Below are 23,359 nucleotides of genomic sequence, written 5' to 3' on the forward strand. Positions count from 1 at the left end.
CAAAGTCCTTAAGGATCGGCGTCCACCACGCCGACGCGGTCGTATGGGGACCAGTGCATAGAACGCGCCTCAGTTCCCGCCGAATCCCAAGTACGGCCGCGGCTTGTACGCTGGCGGTCTGTCGCTCGTGGCCATGTGCCACGCGGACGCGAAGATGACGTAGAACACCGACGATATGATGATCGACGCGAGGACGTATTGCTGCGGGGAGACGAGACGAGCGACGGAGGCGCGACGGGGTGAGACGTGCGAGATCGCATTCGCGCGCGAGGACGAACGAACGACGCTCGTCGGGCACCGAGACGCGCGACGGACCTGGAGCTCGCAGAGCTTCTTCCGTCGCGCCTCCCTCGCGGACTCGAGCGCGGAGTCGTCCAACGGCAGCGCGGTCCGTCGGGAGGGCATCCTTCCCTGCGCCGCTGCGGCTGCTCACGCTGATAATAACAACGAATGAGTGCGCCGGCAGCACTGCGAGCTGAAAAAAGGAATCACCGATGAAAATTCCGATGAAAATTCCCCCATCGGGAAGACGCGGGTTCACTTCGAGTTGACCCGACTCGTTTGAAACCGACGGACAAGTGGCAGCTGGCCGCCCCTAACCAACAACGTTATCTGCGGATTGCCGTGTCAGCAGCGCGACCGCGCCGCTCGCGTCGCGTCGCCGTCACACCATACCAGCGCACCGACCGATCAACCTCGCGTCGTCACCTTCGATCACTATGGCTGCCATCGCTTCCTCCGCGTCCGTCGCGCCCCAGGTGCGTCCCCTCCCTCGCGCGCGGGAGTCGCCTCCGCCCGCGATCCGAGCGAGCATTCTTCGCGCTCGCACGTGATCTTTCGGACCCGCCTCCGCGTCGCGCGCGCGTCGCCGAGCCTCGGCGCTGACGCCCTCCCCCATTCCGTATTCTCCGTCTCGATCTACAGGTGGTCCGCTCCACCAAGGCGATCGCGCCCTCCCGCGCGGCCCTCGCCATCAAGCCCACGGTGCGCGTCGTCACCGTCGCGCTCGCCGGCGCGCGAACCGCCGCGACCTAAACCTATCGCGTCGCGAAGAAAGAATCTTTCTTTCGAGCGTCTTCCGTCGTGGTCGTCGCTCGCTCGCTCGCGCCGCTGACGTCGTCCGTTCCCCCTTCCTTCGTTCATCCACTCCCTCCACCCGCAGCGCGCCCGCCGCGGCGTGACCGTCGCCGCGCGCGCGGCGCTCTACTTCCCCGGGGAGACGGCTTACATCGAGCAGATCGCGTCGGATTACCCGGAGAAGGGGATCGCGAACTGGGAAGAAGCGCGCTGCCTGTTCAGCGAACTCGGGTACAACATCCTGGACATTCGCTCCGAGTGGGAGATCGACTCCGTTGGGAACTTCCCCAGGGAGCTCCCGTCCGACCACAAGTCCGGCGCGAAGATCTACACGGTGCCGCTCATCAACGCGAGGGCGCAGTACGATTCGGACGCGGGGAAGAAGGTTGTCAAAGACCAGCAGCCCAACCGCGACTTCATGAACCAGGTGAAGAAGATCTTCCCGGACACGAACGCGAAGATCATCATCTGTTGCTCGGACGGCCGCAACCGCGCGATTCAGGCGCTCGAGGCGCTGGACGAGGCTGGCTACGTGAACATCGTCGGCCTCCGCGGCGGGTACAACATGTGGAACCGCACCTGGGACGCGAAGTTGCGTCGTCGCAACTTGCCGGGGGATTTCCAGGAGGAGTACCAGCACGGCGCGGACGGATGCGGCGTGCACGCGACCGGGGCGTCGTTCCAAAACCAGGACGCGTTCCAGTACCCGGACTGGAAGGACGACACCGACTGGATCGACTGGTCCGCGTGAACGCGACGCGACGAACGCGTGAGTTCGCGAAGAGACGATCGATGACGGTAAATACTCGTAAATAAAAAATGACCGACGCCGCGACTCCCGACCGGGGGAAACGCGGCGCCGCGCGGGCGACGAGACGCAGACGATCGTCGCGCGCGCGACGATTGTTTCGTGGTCGATCGCGGAGGACGCGGGGATTCGCTTTAGCTTGGCGGTTCGCGCGAAATCTCAGAGATGAATGACACACGAGACGAGATTTTCATTTTCCGCTCGCGCTCGCGCTCGCGCTCGATGACACGCCTTCTCTTCAGACTTGGCCGTTTACAACGCGCAAAGCAACGACGCGCCGCTCCCATCGACACGCCGCGACCGATGACGCGGCCGCGATAGATACCCACGCCACGCTCGACTCGCGACGATGACGTCGCCGCACGAGCTCCACCTCCCTCGCGGGCTGTGGCTCGAGTCCTCCGCGCACGAGACGCGCGCCCGCGCGCTGTTGCATCCCGGCGCGCGAGGCGACGACGTCGTCCTCGGAGACGCGGACGCCGACTCGTCCGTCGTCGAATCGTCGTCCGTCGCCGTCGCGGGGCTGACGCCGTGGCGGTCCGTCGGGAAAGCGCTCGAGAAGCACGTCCACGCGCTCGGGCTGCCGCACACGCTCGTCCTCGCCGGCGAGGAAGGATGCGGGAAGTCCACCGCGCTCGCGACTCTCGCGGAGAATCTGCGCGCGATGGACGCGGAGGAGGAACGCGAGGAGAGGGCGCGCGCGGAAGCGGAGGCGGCCGGAGACGTCTCCCCGCGCGCGCGGAAGAAGTCCGAGCAGCTCCCGCAGAGACGCGCGCCGTACGTCGTCCATCACTCGTTCGGCGACGCGTCGTTCGGGAACGACGTCGCGCACTTCCTCGAGCGCGCGTGCGCGCAGCTCAGGGCGCGATTCAACATTCACGAGCCTCTGCCGACGGACCCGGGGGACCTTCCCGCGGCGTTCGCGTCCTTCTTAGAGCACGCGGGGACGTTCAGGAAGATTTTGGTCATCGTCGACGGGCTCGAGTGCGCGACGGTGGCGCCGTTGGCGTCGTTCGCCGCGGCGTCGACCGCGGGGTTGGACCGCCGCGAGAGACGCGTCGTCGTCGTCGACGACGACGACGGCGAAGTGATGAGCGCCGAAAGAGAGAGAGCGACGGCGGCGGCCCGGTCTCGCGCGAATCCGCCCTCCTCGTCCAACTTCGCCGCGACCGTGGCGTGGCTGCCGCACTCGCCGCCGCTCGCGGTGCGGTTCATCCTCGCCGCGAGGGACGCGAAGGTCCCCGCGGAGGACGGCGTCGCGAGGGCGGTGGTCGCGCGGTGCCCCGCGGCGGCGGCGATTCTGCATCACCCGTCGTTGGACTCCGAGAGCGACGTCGCGGCGTGCATGTCAAACGCGCCGCTGCCGGACGGGCTCGACGGCGAGGATATCAGGTACCGAGCGTGTCACCCCGAGGTCGCGCGGCTCGTTCTCGAGCGGTTTAACGCAGCCGGCGGCGGCGGGACACCACGCGACGACGACGGAGACGAGAACGCCGCGAGAGACGCGTCCGAACGAACGCCGCGTCCGCGCGTGACCCCTCTGTACGCGCGTCTCCTCGCGCCGATGACCGCGGAGCTCTGCGCGTCGTCCATCGCCGCGCCGTCCATCGAGACCTCCGTCGACGACGAGATCGAGCTCGTCCCGCTCGCGGTGAAGTCCGCGATCGCGCGCGCGCCGCGGACGGCGCGGGGGCTCGCGAACGCGACGCTCGCGCGCCTGGAAGCCCGGTTCGGCGAAGACATCGTGCGCATCACCACCGTCGTCCTCGCGCTCGCGCGTTTTGGGCTCACGCGGGACGAGCTCAAGGCTGCGGTGACACGTCGGATAAAGTCCAACCGGTCGCTCGTGCGCGCCGCGCCGGCGGTGAGCAACGCGACGGACGGTCGCGCGGCGCTCTCTTCCCGCGCCGCGGTCGAGATGGGCGCCGCCGGGACGATCGGCGGGCGGCGCGTCGATCGCATGGGGAAATACGCGTCGAGGGTCGGCGGGAGCCCCGTCGCGTCGCGGCTGCTTCTCGAGGCGAGCCGCGGACGCGTGTTGTCGCGCGTCGAGACGGGGGAGTTCGACGCGTTGGTGCGAGAGCTCCGCGCGTGGTTGGCGCCGTGCGCGAGCGCGAGCGCGTGGGAGCGCGAGCGCGAGGTTTTCGAGGGGGATAAGACGGGCGCGGAGCGCGTCGCGGAGGCGGCGGCGGCGGCGGCGACGCGGCGCGGCGAGGAAGGCGACAACATGCACTCGGTGGACGCGCCAAAGGAGCCAAAGGAAGAAGAAGAAGAAGAAGAAGAAGAAGTAGAAGAGAACGGCGGTCTTCTCGCGGGGTTCGACGAAGAAGCGGAGATGCGCGCGATGCGGAAACGTCTTCTCGGCGGCGGCGGCGACGACGACGACGACGACTCCCCGACGAGCCCGCCCCCCGGCGGCGTTCGTTCGGACGCGTCGTCGGCCGCGTCCGTCGCAAACGCGGACGCCCTCCGCCGCCGCCGCGAGGAGTACGCCGCCGCGAACGGCTTCGCCGGCGACGAAGTCCCGTTCGCGTACCGAGACGCGGAGGTCCGAGCCGCGGTGTTGGCGCGGTACGCCCCCGTGGACGCCGTCGGCGGCGACGGCGACTCGCTCCGACGCGGCTACCACGCGGATCTGTGCGCGCACTTTCTGGACGACGCGCCTCCGGACGGGTACGGGAGCGTCGGCGCGGTCGCGGCGACCGCGAGACGCGTGCGGAGCCGCCGTTCTCTGCGCGCGGGGTTATGGCACGCGTCCGCGGCTGGACAGACGCACGTCGTCGCGAAGGTGCTCGGAAGGAGAGGCGTCGTCGCCGGGTTATCCGCGCCGGGGGCGAGGTCGGACGTGGCCGCCGCCGCGCTCGGCCCGGACGGCGTCCTCCCCGCGTCGCTGTGGTCCGCGTGGGAGGAACACTTAGCGTCGTGGATGGAAGAAGACGTCCGCGGGGTCCCGGGAGGAGGGCGCATGATGAGAGACGCGACTACTGCGTCGGCGTCCGGGTCCGACGCGTCCGACGACGACGACGTGGCGGCGACGACGACGACGCAGCCGCCGTCGGGCGAAGCCGCGGGCGCCGCGCTCGCTATCGGCGCCCTCCTCGCGTGGCTCCGCGAGCCCTCCCTCGCCGCCGCGCTCATACACGAAGCGCTCGTCGGGACGTACGACGGCAGAGACGACCCGGGGTGGTCCTGGGGCCGCGCCGCGTCGTGCGCGCTGACGCTGGCGCGCGCGGCGAACGAAGCCGCCGCGGGCGACGTCGCGACGGCGGAAAAGTTGACCAGAGACGCGCTCGCGGCGGCGTCCGCCACGGACGTCAACGAGCGGTCCTTCTCCGGCGTCGTCGACTACGGATACTTCTTCCCGAACGTGTGGCGCGACGCGATATTCGCCTCTGGCGCGGGCGCCGGCGTCGCCGTGCGCTCTCCGAAAGCGCTGGTCGCGGAGGCTCGCGAGCTTCTCGCGGACGTCGTCTCGTCGCGCCTCGAAGCCGCGGCGGCGGCGGCGAGCGAGCTGCGCGGCGCCGACGACGACGACGACGACGACGACGACCGCGCGGACGTCGCGCGGTCGGAAATTCTCGCGCTCCACGCGTTGGAGGTGGAAGCCTGCGAGGCTGCGTGCGCGGCGAGCGCGACGCCCGCGGTGGCGGACGTGTTGCGAGCGGCGCTCAGCGACGCGCCGTCCGTCGCGCCGCCCGCGGTGACGCGTCAGACGATTTTCATGGCGTCGGAAACCGCGGACGGCGCTGTTAAGACGCGCGGGCACGTGGAGGACGTCGTGAAGCTTCTCCGCGCGCTTCGAAGGCACTCGGACGCGGCCGCGCGGTTGGGGCACCGAGCGCAGTCGAAGACGTCCGCGGCGCGCGTCATGCGCGCGCTGGAGACCATCTTGGGCGCGGACCATCCGGAGCACGGGTTCGTTCTATACACTGATCCCCATACGACCGCGTTGGCGGGGTGAACGTCGTTCCTTAAGGACTTTTCCCGGCGTTTTTCTTCGCCCACCCGTCGTTTTCAATCCCCGCCCTCGACGCCTTTCAACTCCAACTGACGCCTTTCAACTCCACCCCGACGTTCGCTTGTATCGAACGACCCTGAAGAAACGCCGCGCTCGACGCGGTTGAGACCGCGTCCGCGTCGTGCAACACGCGGTCGGACTACGCCGCGGCGCGGACGAACGCGTCGAGCGCGTACGCTTTCGCGGTCGCGTTCTACGGCCCTCAGTCCTTGCCCGCGGCGAGAGCGGCGTGGTGCCACGCGGAGTGCCTGCGACGCGGCGGCGACTTCGGCGACGCGCGGAAACAATACGCGCTCGCGTTGGCGGCGACGATGTCAGGTGCGTTCGTTCTCCTGTCAATAAACGCCTTTCACCCATCGCCCCGGTTGGTTTCAACGTTGATCGCGTGGGCCCCTTTCAACTGACCGATGAACTCACATTTTTTTGAATGGAATCGCAATTCACAGTCCTCGGCGCGCGGCACAAGGGCGCGGGCGCGATGCTGAGCGCGGTCGGCGAGCTCTCGTGCGCGGACGGACGGTTGGACGAAGCCGACGCGCTGTGTCGAGAGGCGCTGTCGATCGCGGAGGAGGAGCTGGTTGGCGCGGAGCGCGCGGAGGCCGCCGCCGTCGCCGCCGCCGCGGACGTCGTCCACGCCGCCAACACCGGGAAGGGCGCGGGCGCGGCGCCGACGCCGCCGGAAATCGTCGAGGCCGCGCTTCACGCCGCGGGGGACGCGGAGAGTAGGCGCGTGGACGCGGAGGCGGACGTGTACGCCAGAGCGGCGAGCCTCGCGACGATCGCGAGGCTGGCCGGGCGGATCCCGGAGGCGGAGGCGCTGACGCGACGCGCGCTGACGGCGGGGGAGAAAGTTTTGGGTCCCGGGCGGACGGAGCTGTCGCCCACGCTCGCGTCGTTAGGGAGGATCGCGATGATCCGACGCCGCCCGGAGGAAGCGGAGGCGTGTTACCGGCACGCCATCTCCGTGGACGAGACCGCGGCGGCGAAGGCGAGGGCGGAGACGAACGCGAACGAGAACGCGACGACGACGACGACGACGAAGAAGAAGAAGAAGAAATCGCCGGCGGCGGCGTCGTTCCGGCACCCGCGATCCGCGTCGTACCTGTTCGCGATCGCGACCGTGCACCGCCGCGCGTCGAGAGACGCCGAAGCGGAGGTAGCGTACCTCGCCGCGCTCGCCGCGCTCGAGAGCGTCCCGGTGTCGTACGAGCATTTAGACATCAAGGTCAACCCGGGGGAGATTTTACACGCCATCGCCGCGATGTACGCCAACGGAGGCCGTCTGAGCGAAGCCGCGCTGCGATACGAGCGCGCGATCGCGCTGGGCGCGGAGCGCATGCGCGCGGCGGAGTCGCGCAACGACCCAGACCAGTGGAGGGAAGCCTCCGTCGCGGTGTCCGCGCGGCTGTGCCACCTCGGCGACGTCTTCGCGCGACAGGGCAGGGACGGCAACGCGGCGGCGTGTTACCTCCGCGCGACGACGTTTTCGGAGAACAACTTGGGCCGCGAGCACGAGCACTCGGTGTCGTGCCGCGTGCGATTGACCGCCGCCGGGGGCGTCCCCGCGTGCGCGTCCGGCGTCGGGCACGCCGCGGGCGTCATGCTCGACGCGGTCATCGCCGGGGAGTTCCCGCGGATGAGCACGCCGTTTAAGACGGCGTGGGGGCCGCTCGGCGGCGGAGGGACAACGTCTTCCGCGACGTCGAAGAGAGCCCCCGCGGCGGCGAACGCGAACGCGACTCTGGAGGCCGTCACGCCGGCGGCGCATCACGGCAGGGAGCGCGCGTCGAAGTACGCGCGCGCGCCGCCGTCGCCGTACCCCGCGCGCGACGCGGGCGAGCGTCCGGGGAGCGCAGCGTCCCGCGGCGCCGGGAGGTGCGTTCTATACACTGGTCCCCATACGGCCGCGTTGGCGTGGTGAACGCGATTCCTTAAGGACTTTCCCCGTCGCATCTCTCCGCGCACCCCTCGGTTTCAATCCCCGCCCTCGTTGCCTTTCAACTCCGCTTCTGACGCCTTTCAACTCCACCCCGACGTTCGCGCGAAGACCGGGGAGCGCGGCGATCGGCCGGCGGCCCGGGACGGCGCGGGCGCGGCGTCCGCCGTCCGCGGCGTCGAACGCGTCGACCGCGTCGGAGGCGGCAGACCTCCGCGATGCCGCGTCGAGCCGGAGCCGGCCGTCGTCGGCCGCGGAGGCGTTCCGATGGTGGACGGCCACGACGCCGGCGACGTTCGGCGACCGCGCGCCGCCGCCGCCGCCTTCGGTGGTCGACGCGCTCGCGGCGTACAGGCGCGTTCTGTTTGAACGTTCTGTTTTTCAACCCTTTTTAACCCTCCGCTCGGTTTCGTTTCGACGTTCGATCGCGTTGGTCCCTTTCAACTGACTGACCCCCCGTGAACGTAACGTTTTTCGCACGCGGTGCGACCATCATCAGACAACGCGAGGGCGCGCGCGCGGCGTGGCACGAGTACTGGACGCATCCCGCGCACGACGCGAACGGCGCGTTTCGCGAGGTGGCGGCCGTCGTGGAGGCGCTGGACGTGGACGGCGCGCTCGCGAGCGTGATCGACGACGTCGCGGAGAGGTACGACGCGGACGCGGACGAGCCCGCGGACGCGGTGAGCGCGGCGATCGTCGCGGAGGCGGCGGTCGAGGAGACGGAGACTGAGGAGACGTCGAAGAAAAAGACAAAGACGAAGACGCGGCGCGGGAAGCGACGAGACCGCGCGCCGCTCGGAGACGAGGACATTCTGGACACGACCGCGGACGAGGACGTCGTCCGCGCGCTCGAGGATCGCGTGCGCAGCAGCGTCGACGTCGGCGCCGGAGGCGGCGGCGTCTCGGCGTCGCTGGCGAACGACGACGACGACGACGACGACGACGAGCTGCCGACGCCGCCGAAGCACGACCCGTCCGCCGCCGCCGCCGCCGCGTCGAAGGAAAAATTCGTCGGAAACGACCTCACCGAGGAGGACGAGCTCCTCGAGTACTACCGCCAGAAGCTTCAGACGCGTCTCCTCGTGAAGGAGGAGGAGGAGGCGCGACGAAACGCGGCGAGGGAGGCGGAGGAGACGAGAGCGACGAAGATGTACGAGTCGTACTTCAAACCGCGGAGGAAGATGACCGCGACGGAGAAGCTCCGAGATCGACTTCGACGACGCGAGGAGAGGGAAAACGAAACGCTCGCGGCGTCGCGGCCGAAAAAGGCGCTCACGCGCGAGCTGTTCGACGACCACGACGAGACCGGGACGGATGGTGACGTAACCGACGACGACGACCCGTTCGCGCGGCTCGGGCTGCCGACTCGAGAGGACGCGGCAAAAGTCCTTAAGGATCGGCGTTCACCACGCCAACGCGGTCGTATGGGGACCAGTGAGGACAGCCCGCGGTTCTCCGACGCGGCGACGGAGGAGACGACCTCGGAGGTATCGTACTGGTCCCCGGGCGAGATCGAAGTCGCGGCGAGCTACCACGGCGACTTGGGCGCGTCCCTTCGACTCGCCGCGGAGGAGCGCGAGGATGTGCTCAGGGAGCTGAGAGAGCTTGAAGAGGAGAGCCGGTCGAGGGCGGCGAGTCGAGCGACGAGCGCGCGCCCTACGCCGGAGAAGCCTAATAAGCCCGCGGCGAACCCGGGGGTCTCGGTCTCAGGTGCGTTCTATACACTGGTTCCCATACGACCGCGTCGGCGATGTGGACGCCGATCCTTAAGGACTTTTCCCAGCGTCTCTCTCCGCCCACCCCTCGCATTCAATACCCGCCCTCGGCGCCTTTCAACGCCAACTGACGCCTTTGAACTCCACCCCGACGTTCGCTTGTATAGAACGGCCCTCAGTCTCGGTCGCCGCCGCCGCAAAAGCCGCCGCCGCCGCGAGGACGCCGCCGACGATTCCCAGACTCAACTTCGATTTGCCGAGCGTCGCCGCGGACGTGGAAGCGGAAGAAGCGCTCGAGAAGGAGATACGAGACCTGGAACGAGAGGTCCAGGAGCTCAAGCTCGCGGAGGACGTCGCGGCGGCGCGGCGGAGGGCGACGATCGACGACGACGCCGCGTCGACGGCGTTGACGTCCCTCGCGGGTCAGTCGTACACGGAAGAAGGCGGCGCGTCCCCGTCCGCGATCGTCGAGGCGAAGATCGCGAAGTTACGCGAACACAGAGCGGAGCGAGCGGAGAAGGCGAGGGCGGACAGGGCGCGCGCGTACTTTTACGAACAAAAGACGCAGACGCACGTGGAGCGCGAGATGAAGGCGAGGAGAAACGCCGCCGCCGCCGCCGCCGCCGAGCCGCCGGTTTCGACCGCGGCGCTCGCGTCGTCGCCGAAGGTCCGCCCCGCCGCCGCCGCCGCCGCTTCGGCCTCGACGTCGTCGGACGAAGACGAAGACGAAGCGACCGACGAAGACGACGGAATGTCCGACGCCGTGCGCGGCGCGTTGGACGAGACCATCGACGACGTCGACCTCGCGGCGCCGCCGGCGTTTTCCGCGGAGCCGAATCCGCCGCTGAACGGACGCGGACGTCGACGCGAGAGCCGGTACGACGACGCGAACGACCGCGCCGCGTCGTCGTACTCGCACTCGCACTCGCACTCGTACTCCGTCGGCGGGTCGCGCGAGACGCGAACCCACGGCGCCGGCGCGAACGCGCGCGACCACGAGGCGTTCAAGGCGGTCGAGAGAGGGAAACCTCCCGGGACGCCGCCCGGGTGGCTGCGGTATTCGCGCGAGCGTCCGATGGAGTACCTCCGCGGGGGGGGCGACCGGCGCGAGCCGCTCGCGCCGGCGCGCGGCTACGATAACGACCGCGCGTCGTACGAGCGGCTGATGCGCGAGGAGACGGGTGGGCGGTACGGCTTCAGTTCTCTGCGCGCGAGCGGCGCCGGCGGACGAACGAAGGCGTCGACGCGGTTGATGGAAGATTTGGAAGACGCGCGCCGGTCGCGCGCGTCGGCGTCGATGCGCAAATTCTCCAGTCAGTCGCGGCCGGGGACGTCCGGCGGCGGCGAGGGCGACGGCCATCGTGCAGCATCTCGCGATCGGGATCGTATGGGCGCCAGTCTCCGCTTCGTCTCGAGGTCCATCCCGGGGATGTCCGGCCCGGGCGGGGAACGGAGGGACGAGGAGGACGAGTGGATGTGGCGGATGCGTAAGAAAGTCGAGGCGCTCGCCGCCAAGAGAAACGCCGCGCGATGAACGAGTACCGTAGTTGTACCCTACGATAGCTACTGTAGCAGTTCTACGACTAAGGGTTAACCCCACGAACGACGAATACTCACGGCGTGCGCTGCAACAGCTTCGCGATGAGCGCCTTCTTATCGTCCCCCTCAGCGACGCGCGCGCCCCACGCTTCGCACAACTCGGCGAGGTGCGGACGCGCGGGGAGCGTCTGAGGCTCGAGGGTCCATGCGAAGCGACGTCGGGGTGGTTCAAAGGCGTCAGATGGAGTTGAAAGGCGTCGCGGGAGGGGGGCGTTGAAAGCGAGGGGTGGGCGAAGAGAGACGACGGCGAAAGTCCTCAAGGAACGGCACGGGACGCGCCTCGAGCTGCCCCGTCAGCTCGCGCCGCTTCCCGAGATACACCTTCTCCCCTCGCAACAACCTCCCCGCGCCGCCCGGGCCGCACAGCTTCAAGATCGTCAGCAGCTCGTCCGCGAGCCTCCGCTGCGCGCAGTGCCCCGCGACGGTCGCGTTCCCGACGTCGCGGAGAGAGAGATCGACGACGGGGTGTCTCGCGACGAGCCTTCGGAGCGTCTCTCTTCGCGCGCCGTAGGCGGCGAGGATGACCGCGGTGCTGCCGTCGCGCGCGTCCTGCGCGTTCGCGTCCGCGCCGAGGTCGACGAGCGCGTCCGCGGCGTCCGCGGCGTCCGCGAACGCGGCGTGATGCAGCGCGCACGCGCCGTTCGCATCGCGCGCGTTCAGATCCGCGCCCAGAGACGCGAGGACGCGGATCGACGCCGCGTCGTCTCGCTGCGCGGCGAGCGCGCAGGCGGTGAGGCCGCCCGGGTCGAACGCGACCTTCCCTTTGGGGTCGATCCGCGGCCGGGTCTTGCGGTTCACGTCCGCGCCGGGCATCTTCGCGAGGACCGCGAGCGCGTCCGCGTTGCGGGCTTCGAACCACCATCGTTCCCAGAGCTCCGTCTTGGCGTCGTCCGAGGCGGACCTACCTGTAGAGACCGCGATGGACTCCGACGCCGCCTCGGCGGGCGGCGGACCGTCCGCCGCTCTCGGCGCGCTCGCGCCGCGACCGCGCCGACGACGCGCGCGTCCGGGTGCGTCCCCGCCCGCGCGTCGTCGGGGAACCGCCCGAGGCGGGGCGACGCACCACCGCGCTCGCGCGGCCATCTCTAGTTGTACTGACGACGCGGGGTTCGCGAAAAGGTCGTCCCGCGCCACGTGGAAAGATCCTCTCTGCGCGACGAAGCGTGCGACTTCATCGTCTTCAAACCAACTCCGCCGTCGACGTCGACCCTGGCGCACTCTCGGAGGCGCACACAGCGCGCACTCGCATCACACCCCGCGTTTCGTCACCCCCGCGATCGCCATGGTGCGCCGCGCGATCGATCCCGGCTCGATACCTCGCGACCGACCGTGCGGATCCGCGCGGGGGATCGCGCGTCGACGCGATCATCTGCGTTCGTTCGACTTGGACGGGGATCGCTTTTCCCCAACCTCCCGCGCGTCCCTCGCGTTCGCCGCCGTGCCGTGCCGCCGCGCGCTCGCGTGCACGACACGACGACGTCCAACCCCCCCCCCTTCTCTGACGCGAGACCCGCCCTCTCGTCGCCCGACCCCTCTCGCGCCGCGCCGCGCCGCAGGAGCCCGTCTTCCCGGAGGCGCTGAAAACCCTCAAGGACGCGGACCCGGAAATCTACCAGCTCGTGCAGAAGGAGAAGCTCCGTCAGGCGCGTTCTATACACTGGTCCCCATACGACCGCGTTGGCGTGGTGAACGCCGATCCTTAAGGACTTTTGCCGTCGTCTCTCTCCGCCCACACCTCGCTTTCAATCCCCGTCCTCGACGCCTTTCAACTCCAACTGACGCCTTTGAACTCCACCCCGACATCGCTTCGTATGGAACGACCGTCAGATCCGAGGGATCGAGCTCATCGCGTCCGAAAACTTCACGTCCGCGCCCGTGATGGAAGCCCTCGGGTCGTGCCTCACGAACAAGTACAGCGAAGGCCTCCCCGGGGCGCGGTACTACGGCGGAAACGAGAACATCGACCAGGTGGAGAGGCTCTGCCAAGACCGCGCGCTCGCCGCGTTCCGCCTCGACAAGTCCAAGTGGGGGGTCAACGTCCAACCGTACAGCGGCTCCCCCGCGAACATGGCAGTGTACACCGCGCTCCTCGTCCCGCACGACAGGATCATGGGTCTGGACCTCCCCTCGGGCGGCCACCTCACGCACGGGTACTACACCGCGGGCGGGAAGAAGATCTCCGCGACGTCCATCTTCTTCGAGTCCCTCCCGTACAAGGTGAACTACTCCACAGGGTACATCGACTACGACAAGCTCGAGGAGAAGGCGATGGACTTCCGCCCGAAGATGCTCATCTGCGGCGGGAGCGCGTACCCGCGCGATTGGGACTACAAGCGCTTCCGCGATATCGCCGACAAGTGCGGCGCGATGCTCATGATGGACATGGCCCACATCTCAGGTTTAGTCGCCGCGGAGGAGCAAGCGAGCCCTTTCGAATACGCCGACATCGTCACGACGACGACGCACAAGTCCCTCCGCGGTCCGCGCGCGGGGATGATCTTCTTCCGCCGCGGTCCGCGCCCCTCGAAGCGAGGCGAGCCGGAGGGGCAGACGTACGACTACGAGAGCAAGATCAACATGGCGGTGTTTCCGGCGCTGCAAGGCGGCCCGCACAACCACCAGATCGGCGCGCTCGCGGTGGCTCTGAAATACGCCACCGGGCCGGTGTTCAAGGCGTATCAAGCGCAGGTCAAGGCGAACGCGGCGGCGCTCGCGAACGCGCTCATGTCGCGCGGGTATAAGCTCGTGACGGACGGCACGGAGAATCATCTGGTGCTGTGGGATCTCCGCCCCAACGGCCTCACCGGGTCGAAGATGGAGACCATCTGCGATATGCTGCACATCACGCTCAACAAAAACGCGGTGTACGGCGACGCGAGCGCGCTCACGCCCGGGGGATGCCGGATCGGCGCGCCCGCGATGACGTCGAGAGGGTTGAAAGAAGCGGACTTCGTGACCATCGCGGATTTCCTCCACGAAGCCGTCGAGCTCGCGCTGGAGGTGCAGTCGTCGCACGGGAAGATGCTGAAAGACTGGAAGATGGGCCTGGAAGGGAACCCGAAGGTGGACGAGCTTCGGGCGCGGGTGGAGGCGTTCGCGGAGGGATTCGACATGCCCGGGTTCACGCGCGGGGACGTGGACATGTGAGGAGTCAGGAGGTTCTTTTGGCTACTGTAGTCCGCGGATGCCTCGCCGATAGGGGACGGGACGCTCCGCTCGCTCCCTGTGATTCGTTTTCCGCCGCGACGCGCGAGAGGCGGTCGACGCAAACCTCCCTCGATCACTCACATTACTGTTTATACGTATGAATTGATTCCCCCCAACTAAGTCGCTCGACTACCTACGCTACCGCGACTGCTGCGTCTGCGTTCGAGGCTCGTCTGAATCGAGCTCGTCCGCGCGCGCCCACGCGCGCAGTTTCGCGGACTCGTCCGGGCTCAGCCCCGCGGAGTCCTCCGAGCCCGACGCGTCGTCGTCGTCGCCGTCGTCCTCCGCGGTCGGCGTCGGCGCCGCCGCGATTCTCATCGACAGCAGACGATCGATGTCGTGCAGCAGCGCGGTCTCGCGCACCGCGGCTTCCTCTATCGCGTCGTGCGCGCGGTCGGCGAAATCGAACGACGCGGGAACAGAGCTCGACGACGCCGGCGGCCTCCGCTCGAAGCGGCGCCGCGGCGACGGCGCCTCCTCCGGGGGCGACGACGACTCGACGCTTCGTTCCCGCGGCGGCGACCGCGGCGGCGGCGACGGCGGCGGCTCGCGCGCGGTGACCGCGGGCGACGACGCCGCGGACGCGATGCGACGCGCTTCCATCTTCCGCGCGTACGCGAGCTGCATCTCGAGCAACTCCGCGCGCTTCGCGCGTCGTCGCTTCAGCTCCCTCGCCGTCTTTTTCGAAAACGCGACGCCGTCGTCGTCGTCGTCGCCGGTGGAGTCGTCGTCGCCTCCGCTCCTCCTCTTCTTCTCCTTCTTCTTCTTCTTCTTCGTCTTCTTCCCATCCCCTCTCGACGATGTCATCCTCGCGTCGTCCACTTTCCCGCCGACGTCAGGGATCGCCGCGACCGCGCGAAACCCGCGACTATTCTTCGCCGCCGGCGACCCGTAGTCCCTCTCGCTCTCCCACGCCCGCCGCTCCCCTCCAAAGTCGGGATCCCGCATGATGAGGTCGCGCATCCGGAACCCGCCCGCGCCGGAGACCTTCCCTCGGTTCACCTCGGTCCCCGACGCCGGTCGCGACGACGCCGTCCGCGCGGCGCACGGTTTCCTCGGCGGCGTCGCGAGCTTCGTCATCTCCCGCAGGTACAGACGCGAGCGATGATGCGCGGCGCTCGCGTCCTCGTCGTCGTCCAGATCCGCCGCCCTCCGCTCGCGCGTCCTCCCTGTCGTCCCCGCGCCGTCGCCGCCGCCGCGGTGTTCCTTCCCCAGCCTGGCGAGTCCGAGGAGCGCTAAGACGTCGCTCTCTCGAGGCGCGGCGCCCGGCCGCGCGAAGTCCTCGCGGCGGCGCATCGCATCCCGCGCGGGTCGGAGTGCGCGTCGTCCCTCGTCGGATCCGACGGCGGGAACGCGAAAACGACAGCTGACGCGAAAAAGTAGTTTCGTTTTTCGTTCGGCGCCGACGCCTAACCAACCGCGCGCTCAAGAGACGCGCACACGCGCGCGTCCAAACTACGCGCACACATATCGCGTCACATCACGTCTACTACCTACCCAACACGTCTACTACGACTCGAAGTCGATCGCTTCGTCCCCCTCCGAGCCGCTATCCGGCCGCTCGTCGTCCTCGGAATCCCGCGCGTACACGATCGTCCCCGCCGCCTCCGCCGCCGCCGCGCCGCGCCGCCTTCCTCCCCCGCCGACGCCTTCGATCCCCGCGCTTTTGCGCGCCGCGGGCGAGGGACGGTGCCGACTGTGCGTGCCGACAAAAGTCGCGGACGACGGCGGGTCCCCGCCGCCGCCGCCGCCGCCGCCGCCGCCGCCCGCGGCGCGCGGGAGGTACGACAACGCGTCGCCGTCGTCGTACGCGCGGCCGAAGCCCTCGCCCTGGTGCTCGAACGGGAGGTCGACCGTCGCGCGCGCGGCGGCTTCGCTCGCGGTGACGCCGAGGTTGAACGGCACGGACGCTTGGAGTTTGCGCGCGGCGTTCGCCTCGGCCTCGGCCTCGGCTTCCGCGGCGGCCTGCGCGGCGGAGAGGCTGGACGACGACGACGCCGCCGCCGCCGCCGCCGCCGCGGGCGCGGGCGCGAATGTCGCGCGCGCGCGCCGCTCGCGCCGATCGCCGTCGCCGCCGCCGCCGTCTCGCTCGAACGTCACGCGAATCGACTCGATATCCACCTTCGTCCGTCCCGACGTCCGCACGTGCTCGACGCGGAGCAGCGCGTCGGGAAGGTCGTTCGGCGCGGGACCCGGCGCGGGACCCGGAGGTACCCCGAACGGGACGACGTCGACGAAGCACGCCGCGCGCCGCCGAAGCGCGCGCGCCACCCTCCCCACGTCGTCGTCGCCGCCGCCGCCGCCGCCGCCGCCGCCGCCGCCGCTGATGAAAACCACGACCACCGCGACGCGCTCGTCCGCGCGCAGCGCGTCGATGAACGCCACCGCGTCGTCCGCGCCGACGCCGGCGGCGAGATCCGCCGCGCAGTCGACGTAGACGCACGCCGTCGCCGACGCGGGCGGGGAGTACCCCCACAGCCCCGAGCGCTTCCCTTTCGTGTTCTTCGCGGTCGCGGTGGTCGCCTTCGCGTCGTCGGCGGGGGCGGGGGTGGAGGTGGGGTCGGGACGCGCGCGATGGCGGCGGCCATCCCGCGCGTCGTCCAGCGCGGACGCGACCGCGGACGCGAGGAGGGAGACGTTCGTCGCGCCGCCGTCGCATCGCCGCGTCGTCGTCGTCGTCGTCGTCGTCGTCGTCGTCGTCGTCGTCGCGTCGCCTCCGCGTCGTTCGCCGCCCCGCGTCGTCTCGCCGACCCATCCGTACGGATCGGAGTGGACGTCGATGACGAACGGATGGAACGCTTCCAGGTCTGCGGGGTTTGCGTCCGGCGATGGGTGGGGGCGGTATCGCGCCGCCGCGCGATGCCCCGCGACGAGGATCGAATCGCGCGCGTGCGATTTCCCTCTCGCGGTGGCGACGCATCCGCGCCTGGTGAGCTCCGCGAACGTCTCCCACCCTACGTCGCCATACGATATCGACGGATCGTCCGCGAGGACGATCGCGCACGCGGAGGACTCGTCCGCGCGCACGGCGGCGCGAAGGCACCGCACCGCGCCGTCCATCGCGCGGCGCGTTCTGACGACGACGAGCGGAGAGAAGAACGAGTGCTGCGATTTCTTTCGAGAATTCCGAGAAAGAAGAATGCATTAATCGCGCAGGTCGGCACCATAACGTCAGCGCGCGCGTACACCCTCCCTCCGTCGTCAGGGACGCGAAGGCGCGCCTCGACGCGTGCACCATGACCTCGCCGACGCGCCCGCAGCGCGGGGAGTCGAAGTGGGCGACGAAGAAGACCGCGGACGTCGCGCCGGCGCCGGCGATCCCACCCACTCCGAAGACGTCGTCGTCGAATTCTCCGATCGACCGCTTCCGCGCGAGCGTGGAAGCGCGCGACGACGCCGCCGCCTGCGCGGCGCTCGACGAGGTCGCGACGCGAGCGAGAGACGCCGCGACGCGCGCGTCGCTCGCGCGCGAAGGCGCGCCCGTCGTCCTCGCCGCCGCCCTCGCCGCGGTCGTCGAGATCGAAGCCCCCTCCGCGTTCGCGTCTCGATCCGCCTATCTCCTTCCGCTCCTCCGCGCGCTGCGGTGCGTTCTATACACTGGTCCCCATACGACCGCGTTCGCGTGGTGAACGCCGATCCTTAAGGACTTTGCCCGGCGTCTCTCTCCGCCCACCCCCCGCTTTCAATCCCCGCCCGCGACGCCTTTCAATTTCAACTGACGCCTTTGAACTCCACCCCGACATCGCTTTGTATGGAACGGCCCTCAGAAACTGCGTCGCGGGCGAGCCCGTCGCGCGCGGCGGCGCGTGCGGCGCCTCGACCGGCGTCCACGTCCTCCCGAACGCGCTCCGTCGCCTCCTCCCCGCGCTCGCGACCGCGGCGGAGCGCGCGACGGACGAGAACGACGACGCGGTGAGCGAGTTGGTCGTCGCGACGCAGCTCGCGTGCAACTGCGCCGTCGGCGGCGGCGCCGACGCCGACCTCGTGTGGCGCGCGGTGTTCCCTGACGGCGTCGCCGCCGTCGCGGCGCTGAGAGGACCCGCCGCGCGGCGCGCGCACCCGCCGCTGTGCATGCTCGCGCACGCGCGCGTGATGAGCGGCGGTCGCGGTCGAGAGGAGAGCGGGGAGGAGGTCGGGGAAGAAGCCAGGGACGCCGTGGACGACGACGACGTCGTCGGGTTTCGCGCGGGACGCGCGCTGTGGTCGCCGTTGCTCCGCGCGGCGTGCGACGACGCGATCGGCGCGGGAGGCGGCGGCGGCGGGGAGTGGTTGCCGCGGTTTGTGAGGGCGGCTTGCACGCACGGCGGGGAGCGGTTCCCGGCGCTGTGTCGGTCGCTGCCGAGAGGCGCCGCGGACGTCGCCGCGGCGAGGGACGACGCGTTGCGGAGGAAAATTTTAGCCCTCGCCGTCGATGGCGGCGGCGGCGCGAAGATCACCGAGCTCCCGGACGAGACCACGACCGAGAGGTTCTCCCTGACGCAGGCGACGCTCCTCGCGCTCGTGCACGAGGAGATCGGGAGCTCGCCGCCGCCGCCGCCGCGACGCGACGCCGACGCCGACGCCGCCGCGCCCGGCTCCGCCGAACCGCCGGCGCCGTCGCCGTTGTCCGACGGCGCGCTCGCGTATCTTTTGGACATGACCTCGCGCGCGGCCGCGGCGGTGCACGCGTCGGCGTCGGCGTCGACGGAGGTGAAGGCGATTCCGGCGGCGAATCCCGACGACGACGACGACGACCAGCCGGCGGCCGCCGCCGCCGTGCTCCGCGAGAGCCTCAAACTCGTCCGAAGACTCACCGAGCTCGAGATCCGCCCGTCGTCGATGAACACGCCGCATGACGTCGTCACCGCGCTCGCCGCGATGGGCCTCCCGAGACTCCTCCTGGGCCTGACCGCGGCGCTCCCGCCCCCGATGGGCGCGGGAAACACGTCCAAGGCGCGAGGGCCGACCGCGGCGCCGAGGTTGGACCCGGACGTCGTCGGGGGCCCCGCCGCGTTGCGGGACGGCCACGCGCCGTTTCCGACCGCGCGGCCGTGGCCGGGGTACCGCGTCGACGCGCTCGCGCCGCTCGCGAACGCGATGTTTAACCGCCCGGGGGTGTGCGACCAGGTCGTGAAGCTCGGGGGCGTGCCGATCATCCTCGCGGCGACGCGTGGGGAGGATGGCGAGGATTTTCTGCGCGAGTGGGCGCTGTGGGCGACGCGGAACCTGTGCCACGGGAGCGAGGACGCGAGGAAGGAGATCGAGTCGATGCAGCCGGAAGCCGCCGCGGACTCGCAGGAGCTCGCGGCGATGGGATTGAACGTGAGCGTCGACCCCGCGACCGGGAAGGTCAGGGTGAAGTCGATCGGGAAGGAAGGCGGCGCGGGGGAGCGGTACGACGGCGTGGGGACCGGCGGGACCGGCGGGGGGGGGTCGGCGGCGGCGGCGGCGACGACGACGACGACGGCGACGGCGACGACCGCGGGGACGGCCCTGGGGCCCGGGGAGCTCCTCATGACCCCGGGCGGGGCGAGAACGCCCGCGGGGAGGGCCGTCGCCGCCGCGCTCATGGCCGGGTTCGACGCGGACCAATTTAAAGACGCGGGGGACGACGACGACGACGACGTGGACGTTCCCGCGCACTGGAAAGTCGCCGACTTGAGCTAAGGTTTAGCGGTTTCCCGAGCGCGTCGACGCGACGGGACCGCTCGTCTATCCTACGTAGCTCCTAATATATGCTGTACTATATCGCTCTTCGGACGCGCGCCATCCCCCGACCGCGGCCACGTTCATAGCCCTACGTCATCGCCGCCTCCGGAGAAGCATCGCGACGACGGCGCCCGCGGCGAACGATGCCGCCCCCGACCCCGCCGCTCGCCTTCTCCGCGTCCCCGCCCCCGACCCCGCCGCCGCCGCCGCCGCCGACGACTCCAACGCCCTCGCGTGCGCCCTGCTCGCGTCCCTCTCCGTCGTCGCGATCACCTCGTCGAACACCCTCTCCACGCGAACGATGCTCCCCGCCTCCCCGCCGCCGCCGCCGCCGCCGCCGCCCCCGAACCCGGTCTCCACGACGGTGGCGCCGAGCGACGCGTAATACTTCATCAGCCGCGTCGACGCGCGCTCCACCGTCGCCTGGACCTTGGGGTAGCCGCGCTCGTGCGCCCAACACTGCGCCTCTCGCATGATCCACGCGCCGTGGCCTCGCCCTCGGTGTGGTCGTGTCACGCCGAGGTGCATGCCGTACAGGCTCGCGGTGTACGGCGTCGCCGCGGCGAAACCGATGAGCGGTCGCGGCGCGGGGGGCGGCGGCGGCGGCGACGTCTTCGCGTCGAAAATCATTTCATGGGCGGATCCCTCGGCTTCGATCGCGGGGCCGTCGTCGTCGAAGAGGAGGAACCACGTGATGGCGTCCTCGTCGTGGCACGCGGTGACGCGGTCCCAGAACGCGGCGTCCGGCTCGTCGTCCGCGACCTCTCCTGGGAAGCACTCCGCGTGCACGCGTCGAACCTGTGGACGGACGGAAGGTCGCCATCGAGGTGAGGGAGGAGGCGCGCGAGATCGGGTTCTGTTGGGACGGAGACGACGACGACGACGAGACGCGCGGACGACCAGACGACGGCGCGAGGGGGTAGGGAGACTGGCCGGGGAGACGCACCTCGTCGACGTGCGCACGCACCGCGGTCGCGTCGAACACCTCGACCCGCATATCGTGCGGCGCGGCGCGACTCGTTGTGGCGCGCCGCGTTCGCGTTCCCGCCGATTTTCTGAAGTTTCGCTTTCGTCGCGTTCGTCGGCACACCAAACAGAACAAAGCGCGCGTCATCAGATCGCCCGGCGCCGCGGCCTCGCGCCGCGACCGATCGATGTCGAAACTCGACGCGTTCCTCGCGAAGCTCGCGGCGAAGAAGCGCCTCCTCGACCGCGAGGAACGGCGCGACCGCGGCGAGGACGTCTCCGACTCCGACTCGGACGCCTCCGACGACGCCGCCTCGAATCATCCGAGCGGCGGGCGCGCCGTCGTCGCCCCCACTTCGGACGCGTCGTCGTCGTCCGCGTCCATCTACGGCAGCAAGGCGTATTGGGACGCGCGGTACGCGACCGGGTGCGTTATCGGCGCGAACAGCACGAGGGGGGAGGTATCGAACGAGTGGTACGTCGGCTACGACGCGATCGCGGCGTTGCTATCGTCCGTCGGGGTGGAGAAGACGTCGTCGATCCTCCTCCTCGGCTGCGGGACGTCGACGCTTGGGGAGGATCTCGCGGACGACGGCTTCGTCGCGGTGACCGCGGTGGATTACTCCGAGAACTGCATCGACGTCATGCGGGAGACGTCGTCGAGGAACCAAGCGAGGTGGCGCGCGGACGCGGTCGCCGCGGCGGGGGTGGAGCCGGACAGCGACGACGACGACGACGACGGCGACGACGGCGGCGAACGTCGCGCGCGCGAAGACGACGAAGACGACGAAAACGCGGACCCGCGGCCGCTCTCGGTCGCGACGCGACGCCCGGTGCGTTACGACGTCGTGGACGTCACAGACATGGACGCGTACGGCGACGGCGCGTTCGACGTCGTGTTAGATAAAGCGACGCTCGACACGATGTGCCAGCTGGACGACGACCCGGAGACGGAGGGGAGCCGCGCGCGACGGATGTTGCGAGAGAGCTGCAGGGTGCTCCGACCGGGGGGGACGTACGTGTGCGTGACGTACGGGGACGCGGAGGACAGGCGAGGGCTGCTATTGGACGAGACGTTGGAGTGGGACGTGACGCCGCCGACCGCGGCGGAGGTGGAAGAGGACGTAACGGGCGGCGGTGGGGGGTTAGGGAGGATCATACGGAAGAACAAAGCAGTGTTCTACGCCTACATCGCGGTGAGGAGGTAGCGGCACTGAGGGAGGTGCCTACTTTCTGTATTTTGTGACACGCGCGCTGCGCTGCTGCTGCTGGATGATATGACACACTGTGACGAAATCCTCGACCAGCCGCGACGCCGCGGCGGCTGGTCCGTCCGCGGCGGCATACCCCGCGCGCACCGCACGGGCGTGGCATGCTCGCGGTCGGAACGTACGTCGCCGCTCGATTCGCGCGCGCGCTTCCGCTCCGTCGCGTCGCGACGTCCGTCGCCGCCGCTCGTCTCTCGTCGTCCGCGCCCTTCGCTCGAAACGCGCCTAAGGCGGGGCGTTCGCGATCGCGACCGCGTCGCTCGTTCGCTCGGTCCTCCTCGCCGAAGGATCTTCTTCGCGACGTCGTCTCGCCCGCGGCGGCGCGACAACAACGCTATCCGGCCGACATGCCGGATAAGAACTGGGAAGAGATGTGGGCCGCGGGGCTGAACCCCGGGGACGCGTTCGACGCGCGAAGGGCCGAGCCCGCGCTCGCGGATCTCGTCGATTCCGGCGCGCTCCCGAACGGGGTCGCGCTCGTTCCTGGGTGCGGTCGCGGATATGCCGTCGCCGCGCTCGCGTCCAGCGACCGCGCCGTCGTCGGCCTCGAGATCAGCGAGACCGCGAAGGCGGCGTGCGAGGCGTACCTCGCGACGTGCGGCGACGTCGTCGGCGAGCGCGCGAAGGTGGTCGTCGACGACTTCTTCGCGCACGCGCCGCGGGAGAAGTACGACCTGGTGTACGACTGCACGTTCCTGTGCGCGATCCCGCCCGGGCGAAGGGAGGAGTGGGGGAAGCGGATGGGCGCGCTGGTCAAACCGGGGGGGGAACTCGTGAGCTTGGTGTTCCCGATCGGCGACTTCGAGGGCGGGCCGCCGTTCGCGCTGAGACCGAGCATCGTGGAGGCGCTTCTGAGCGCGAACGGGTTCGAGGCGATGTCGTTGACGGAGGTACCGGAAGCGCAGTGGGCGCGCGGGAGGCAGGAGTACCTCTACCGGTGGAGAAAGAAGTGACGGACGGAGATATCGTTCGAACGTACACGTAATGTATCTACGACGCGTCGTGTGACTTTGAATGAATGTAATGTATGATCCGATATCGTTCACGTCGTCAGATCAAGCTATCGCCAAAGGG

At 69.7% G+C, this 23,359-nt stretch overlaps 11 protein-coding genes across 11 annotated transcripts; 6 read left to right on the forward strand and 5 right to left on the reverse strand.

Moving 5' to 3' along the window:
* Positions 1-69: 69 nt before the first annotated feature.
* Positions 70-405, reverse strand: MICPUCDRAFT_52271 (uncharacterized protein; the record flags this gene model as incomplete). The annotated part of the gene is made up of 1 exon (XM_003062615.1): positions 70-405. The coding sequence occupies one exon, from the start codon at positions 403-405 to the stop codon at positions 70-72; it is 336 nt and encodes a 111-aa protein (XP_003062661.1).
* Positions 406-676: 271 nt separating this feature from the next.
* On the forward strand, positions 677-2,077 carry MICPUCDRAFT_48592 (uncharacterized protein). The gene is made up of 3 exons (XM_003062375.1): positions 677-758; positions 925-984; positions 1,163-2,077. Exons 1-3 carry the CDS (start codon positions 720-722, stop codon positions 1,826-1,828), a joined length of 765 nt encoding a protein of 254 aa, XP_003062421.1. The 5' UTR covers positions 677-719; the 3' UTR covers positions 1,829-2,077.
* A 157-nt stretch (positions 2,078-2,234) lies between these two features.
* Positions 2,235-7,824, forward strand: MICPUCDRAFT_52273 (uncharacterized protein; the record flags this gene model as incomplete). Its single annotated transcript, XM_003062376.1, has 3 exons — positions 2,235-5,842; positions 5,986-6,221; positions 6,350-7,824. 3 exons carry the CDS (start codon positions 2,235-2,237, stop codon positions 7,822-7,824), a joined length of 5,319 nt encoding a protein of 1,772 aa, XP_003062422.1.
* A 2,859-nt stretch (positions 7,825-10,683) lies between these two features.
* On the reverse strand, positions 10,684-12,239 carry MICPUCDRAFT_68730 (uncharacterized protein; the record flags this gene model as incomplete). The annotated part of the gene is made up of 2 exons (XM_003062616.1): positions 10,684-11,284; positions 11,436-12,239. 2 exons carry the CDS (start codon positions 12,237-12,239, stop codon positions 11,171-11,173), a joined length of 918 nt encoding a protein of 305 aa, XP_003062662.1. The 3' UTR covers positions 10,684-11,170.
* Positions 12,240-12,380: 141 nt separating this feature from the next.
* Positions 12,381-14,498, forward strand: MICPUCDRAFT_29249 (uncharacterized protein). The gene is made up of 3 exons (XM_003062377.1): positions 12,381-12,441; positions 12,713-12,799; positions 12,984-14,498. The coding sequence occupies exons 1-3, from the start codon at positions 12,439-12,441 to the stop codon at positions 14,301-14,303; spliced, it is 1,410 nt and encodes a 469-aa protein (XP_003062423.1). The 5' UTR covers positions 12,381-12,438; the 3' UTR covers positions 14,304-14,498.
* A 3-nt stretch (positions 14,499-14,501) lies between these two features.
* MICPUCDRAFT_52277 (uncharacterized protein) lies at positions 14,502-15,659 on the reverse strand (the record flags this gene model as incomplete). Its single annotated transcript, XM_003062617.1, has 1 exon — positions 14,502-15,659. One exon carries the CDS (start codon positions 15,657-15,659, stop codon positions 14,502-14,504), a length of 1,158 nt encoding a protein of 385 aa, XP_003062663.1.
* Positions 15,660-15,872: 213 nt separating this feature from the next.
* MICPUCDRAFT_42253 (uncharacterized protein) lies at positions 15,873-17,423 on the reverse strand (the record flags this gene model as incomplete). Its single annotated transcript, XM_003062618.1, has 1 exon — positions 15,873-17,423. The coding sequence occupies one exon, from the start codon at positions 17,421-17,423 to the stop codon at positions 15,873-15,875; it is 1,551 nt and encodes a 516-aa protein (XP_003062664.1).
* Positions 17,424-17,599: 176 nt separating this feature from the next.
* MICPUCDRAFT_52279 (uncharacterized protein) lies at positions 17,600-20,009 on the forward strand (the record flags this gene model as incomplete). Its single annotated transcript, XM_003062378.1, has 2 exons — positions 17,600-17,946; positions 18,131-20,009. The coding sequence occupies 2 exons, from the start codon at positions 17,600-17,602 to the stop codon at positions 20,007-20,009; spliced, it is 2,226 nt and encodes a 741-aa protein (XP_003062424.1).
* Positions 20,010-20,144: 135 nt separating this feature from the next.
* Positions 20,145-21,048, reverse strand: MICPUCDRAFT_52280 (uncharacterized protein; the record flags this gene model as incomplete). Its single annotated transcript, XM_003062619.1, has 2 exons — positions 20,145-20,849; positions 20,998-21,048. The coding sequence occupies 2 exons, from the start codon at positions 21,046-21,048 to the stop codon at positions 20,145-20,147; spliced, it is 756 nt and encodes a 251-aa protein (XP_003062665.1).
* Positions 21,049-21,205: 157 nt separating this feature from the next.
* MICPUCDRAFT_52281 (uncharacterized protein) lies at positions 21,206-22,225 on the forward strand (the record flags this gene model as incomplete). Its single annotated transcript, XM_003062379.1, has 1 exon — positions 21,206-22,225. The coding sequence occupies one exon, from the start codon at positions 21,206-21,208 to the stop codon at positions 22,223-22,225; it is 1,020 nt and encodes a 339-aa protein (XP_003062425.1).
* A 398-nt stretch (positions 22,226-22,623) lies between these two features.
* Positions 22,624-23,232, forward strand: MICPUCDRAFT_7162 (uncharacterized protein; the record flags this gene model as incomplete). Its single annotated transcript, XM_003062380.1, has 1 exon — positions 22,624-23,232. A coding segment is annotated over one exon (609 nt), but the record flags the coding sequence as incomplete, so codon positions are not given.
* Between the last annotated feature and the right edge of the window lie 127 nt (positions 23,233-23,359).

Source organism: Micromonas pusilla (genome assembly GCF_000151265.4).
Source record: "Micromonas pusilla CCMP1545 genomic scaffold MICPUCscaffold_12, whole genome shotgun sequence".
Lineage (NCBI taxonomy): Eukaryota > Viridiplantae > Chlorophyta > Mamiellophyceae > Mamiellales > Mamiellaceae > Micromonas > Micromonas pusilla.

Bases quoted from the DNA above. Each gene is read 5' to 3' on its own strand.
- MICPUCDRAFT_48592 (XM_003062375.1), top strand. From the start codon at position 720: ATGGCTGCCATCGCTTCCTCCGCGTCCGTCGCGCCCCAG. The intron at 759-924 runs GTGCGTCCCCTC...CTCGATCTACAG, and splicing joins CCGCGTCCGTCGCGCCCCAG to GTGGTCCGCTCCACCAAGGC. The intron at 985-1,162 runs GTGCGCGTCGTC...CTCCACCCGCAG, and splicing joins CCCTCGCCATCAAGCCCACG to CGCGCCCGCCGCGGCGTGAC.
- MICPUCDRAFT_29249 (XM_003062377.1), top strand. The intron at 12,800-12,983 runs GCGCGTTCTATA...AACGACCGTCAG, and splicing joins AGAAGGAGAAGCTCCGTCAG to ATCCGAGGGATCGAGCTCAT.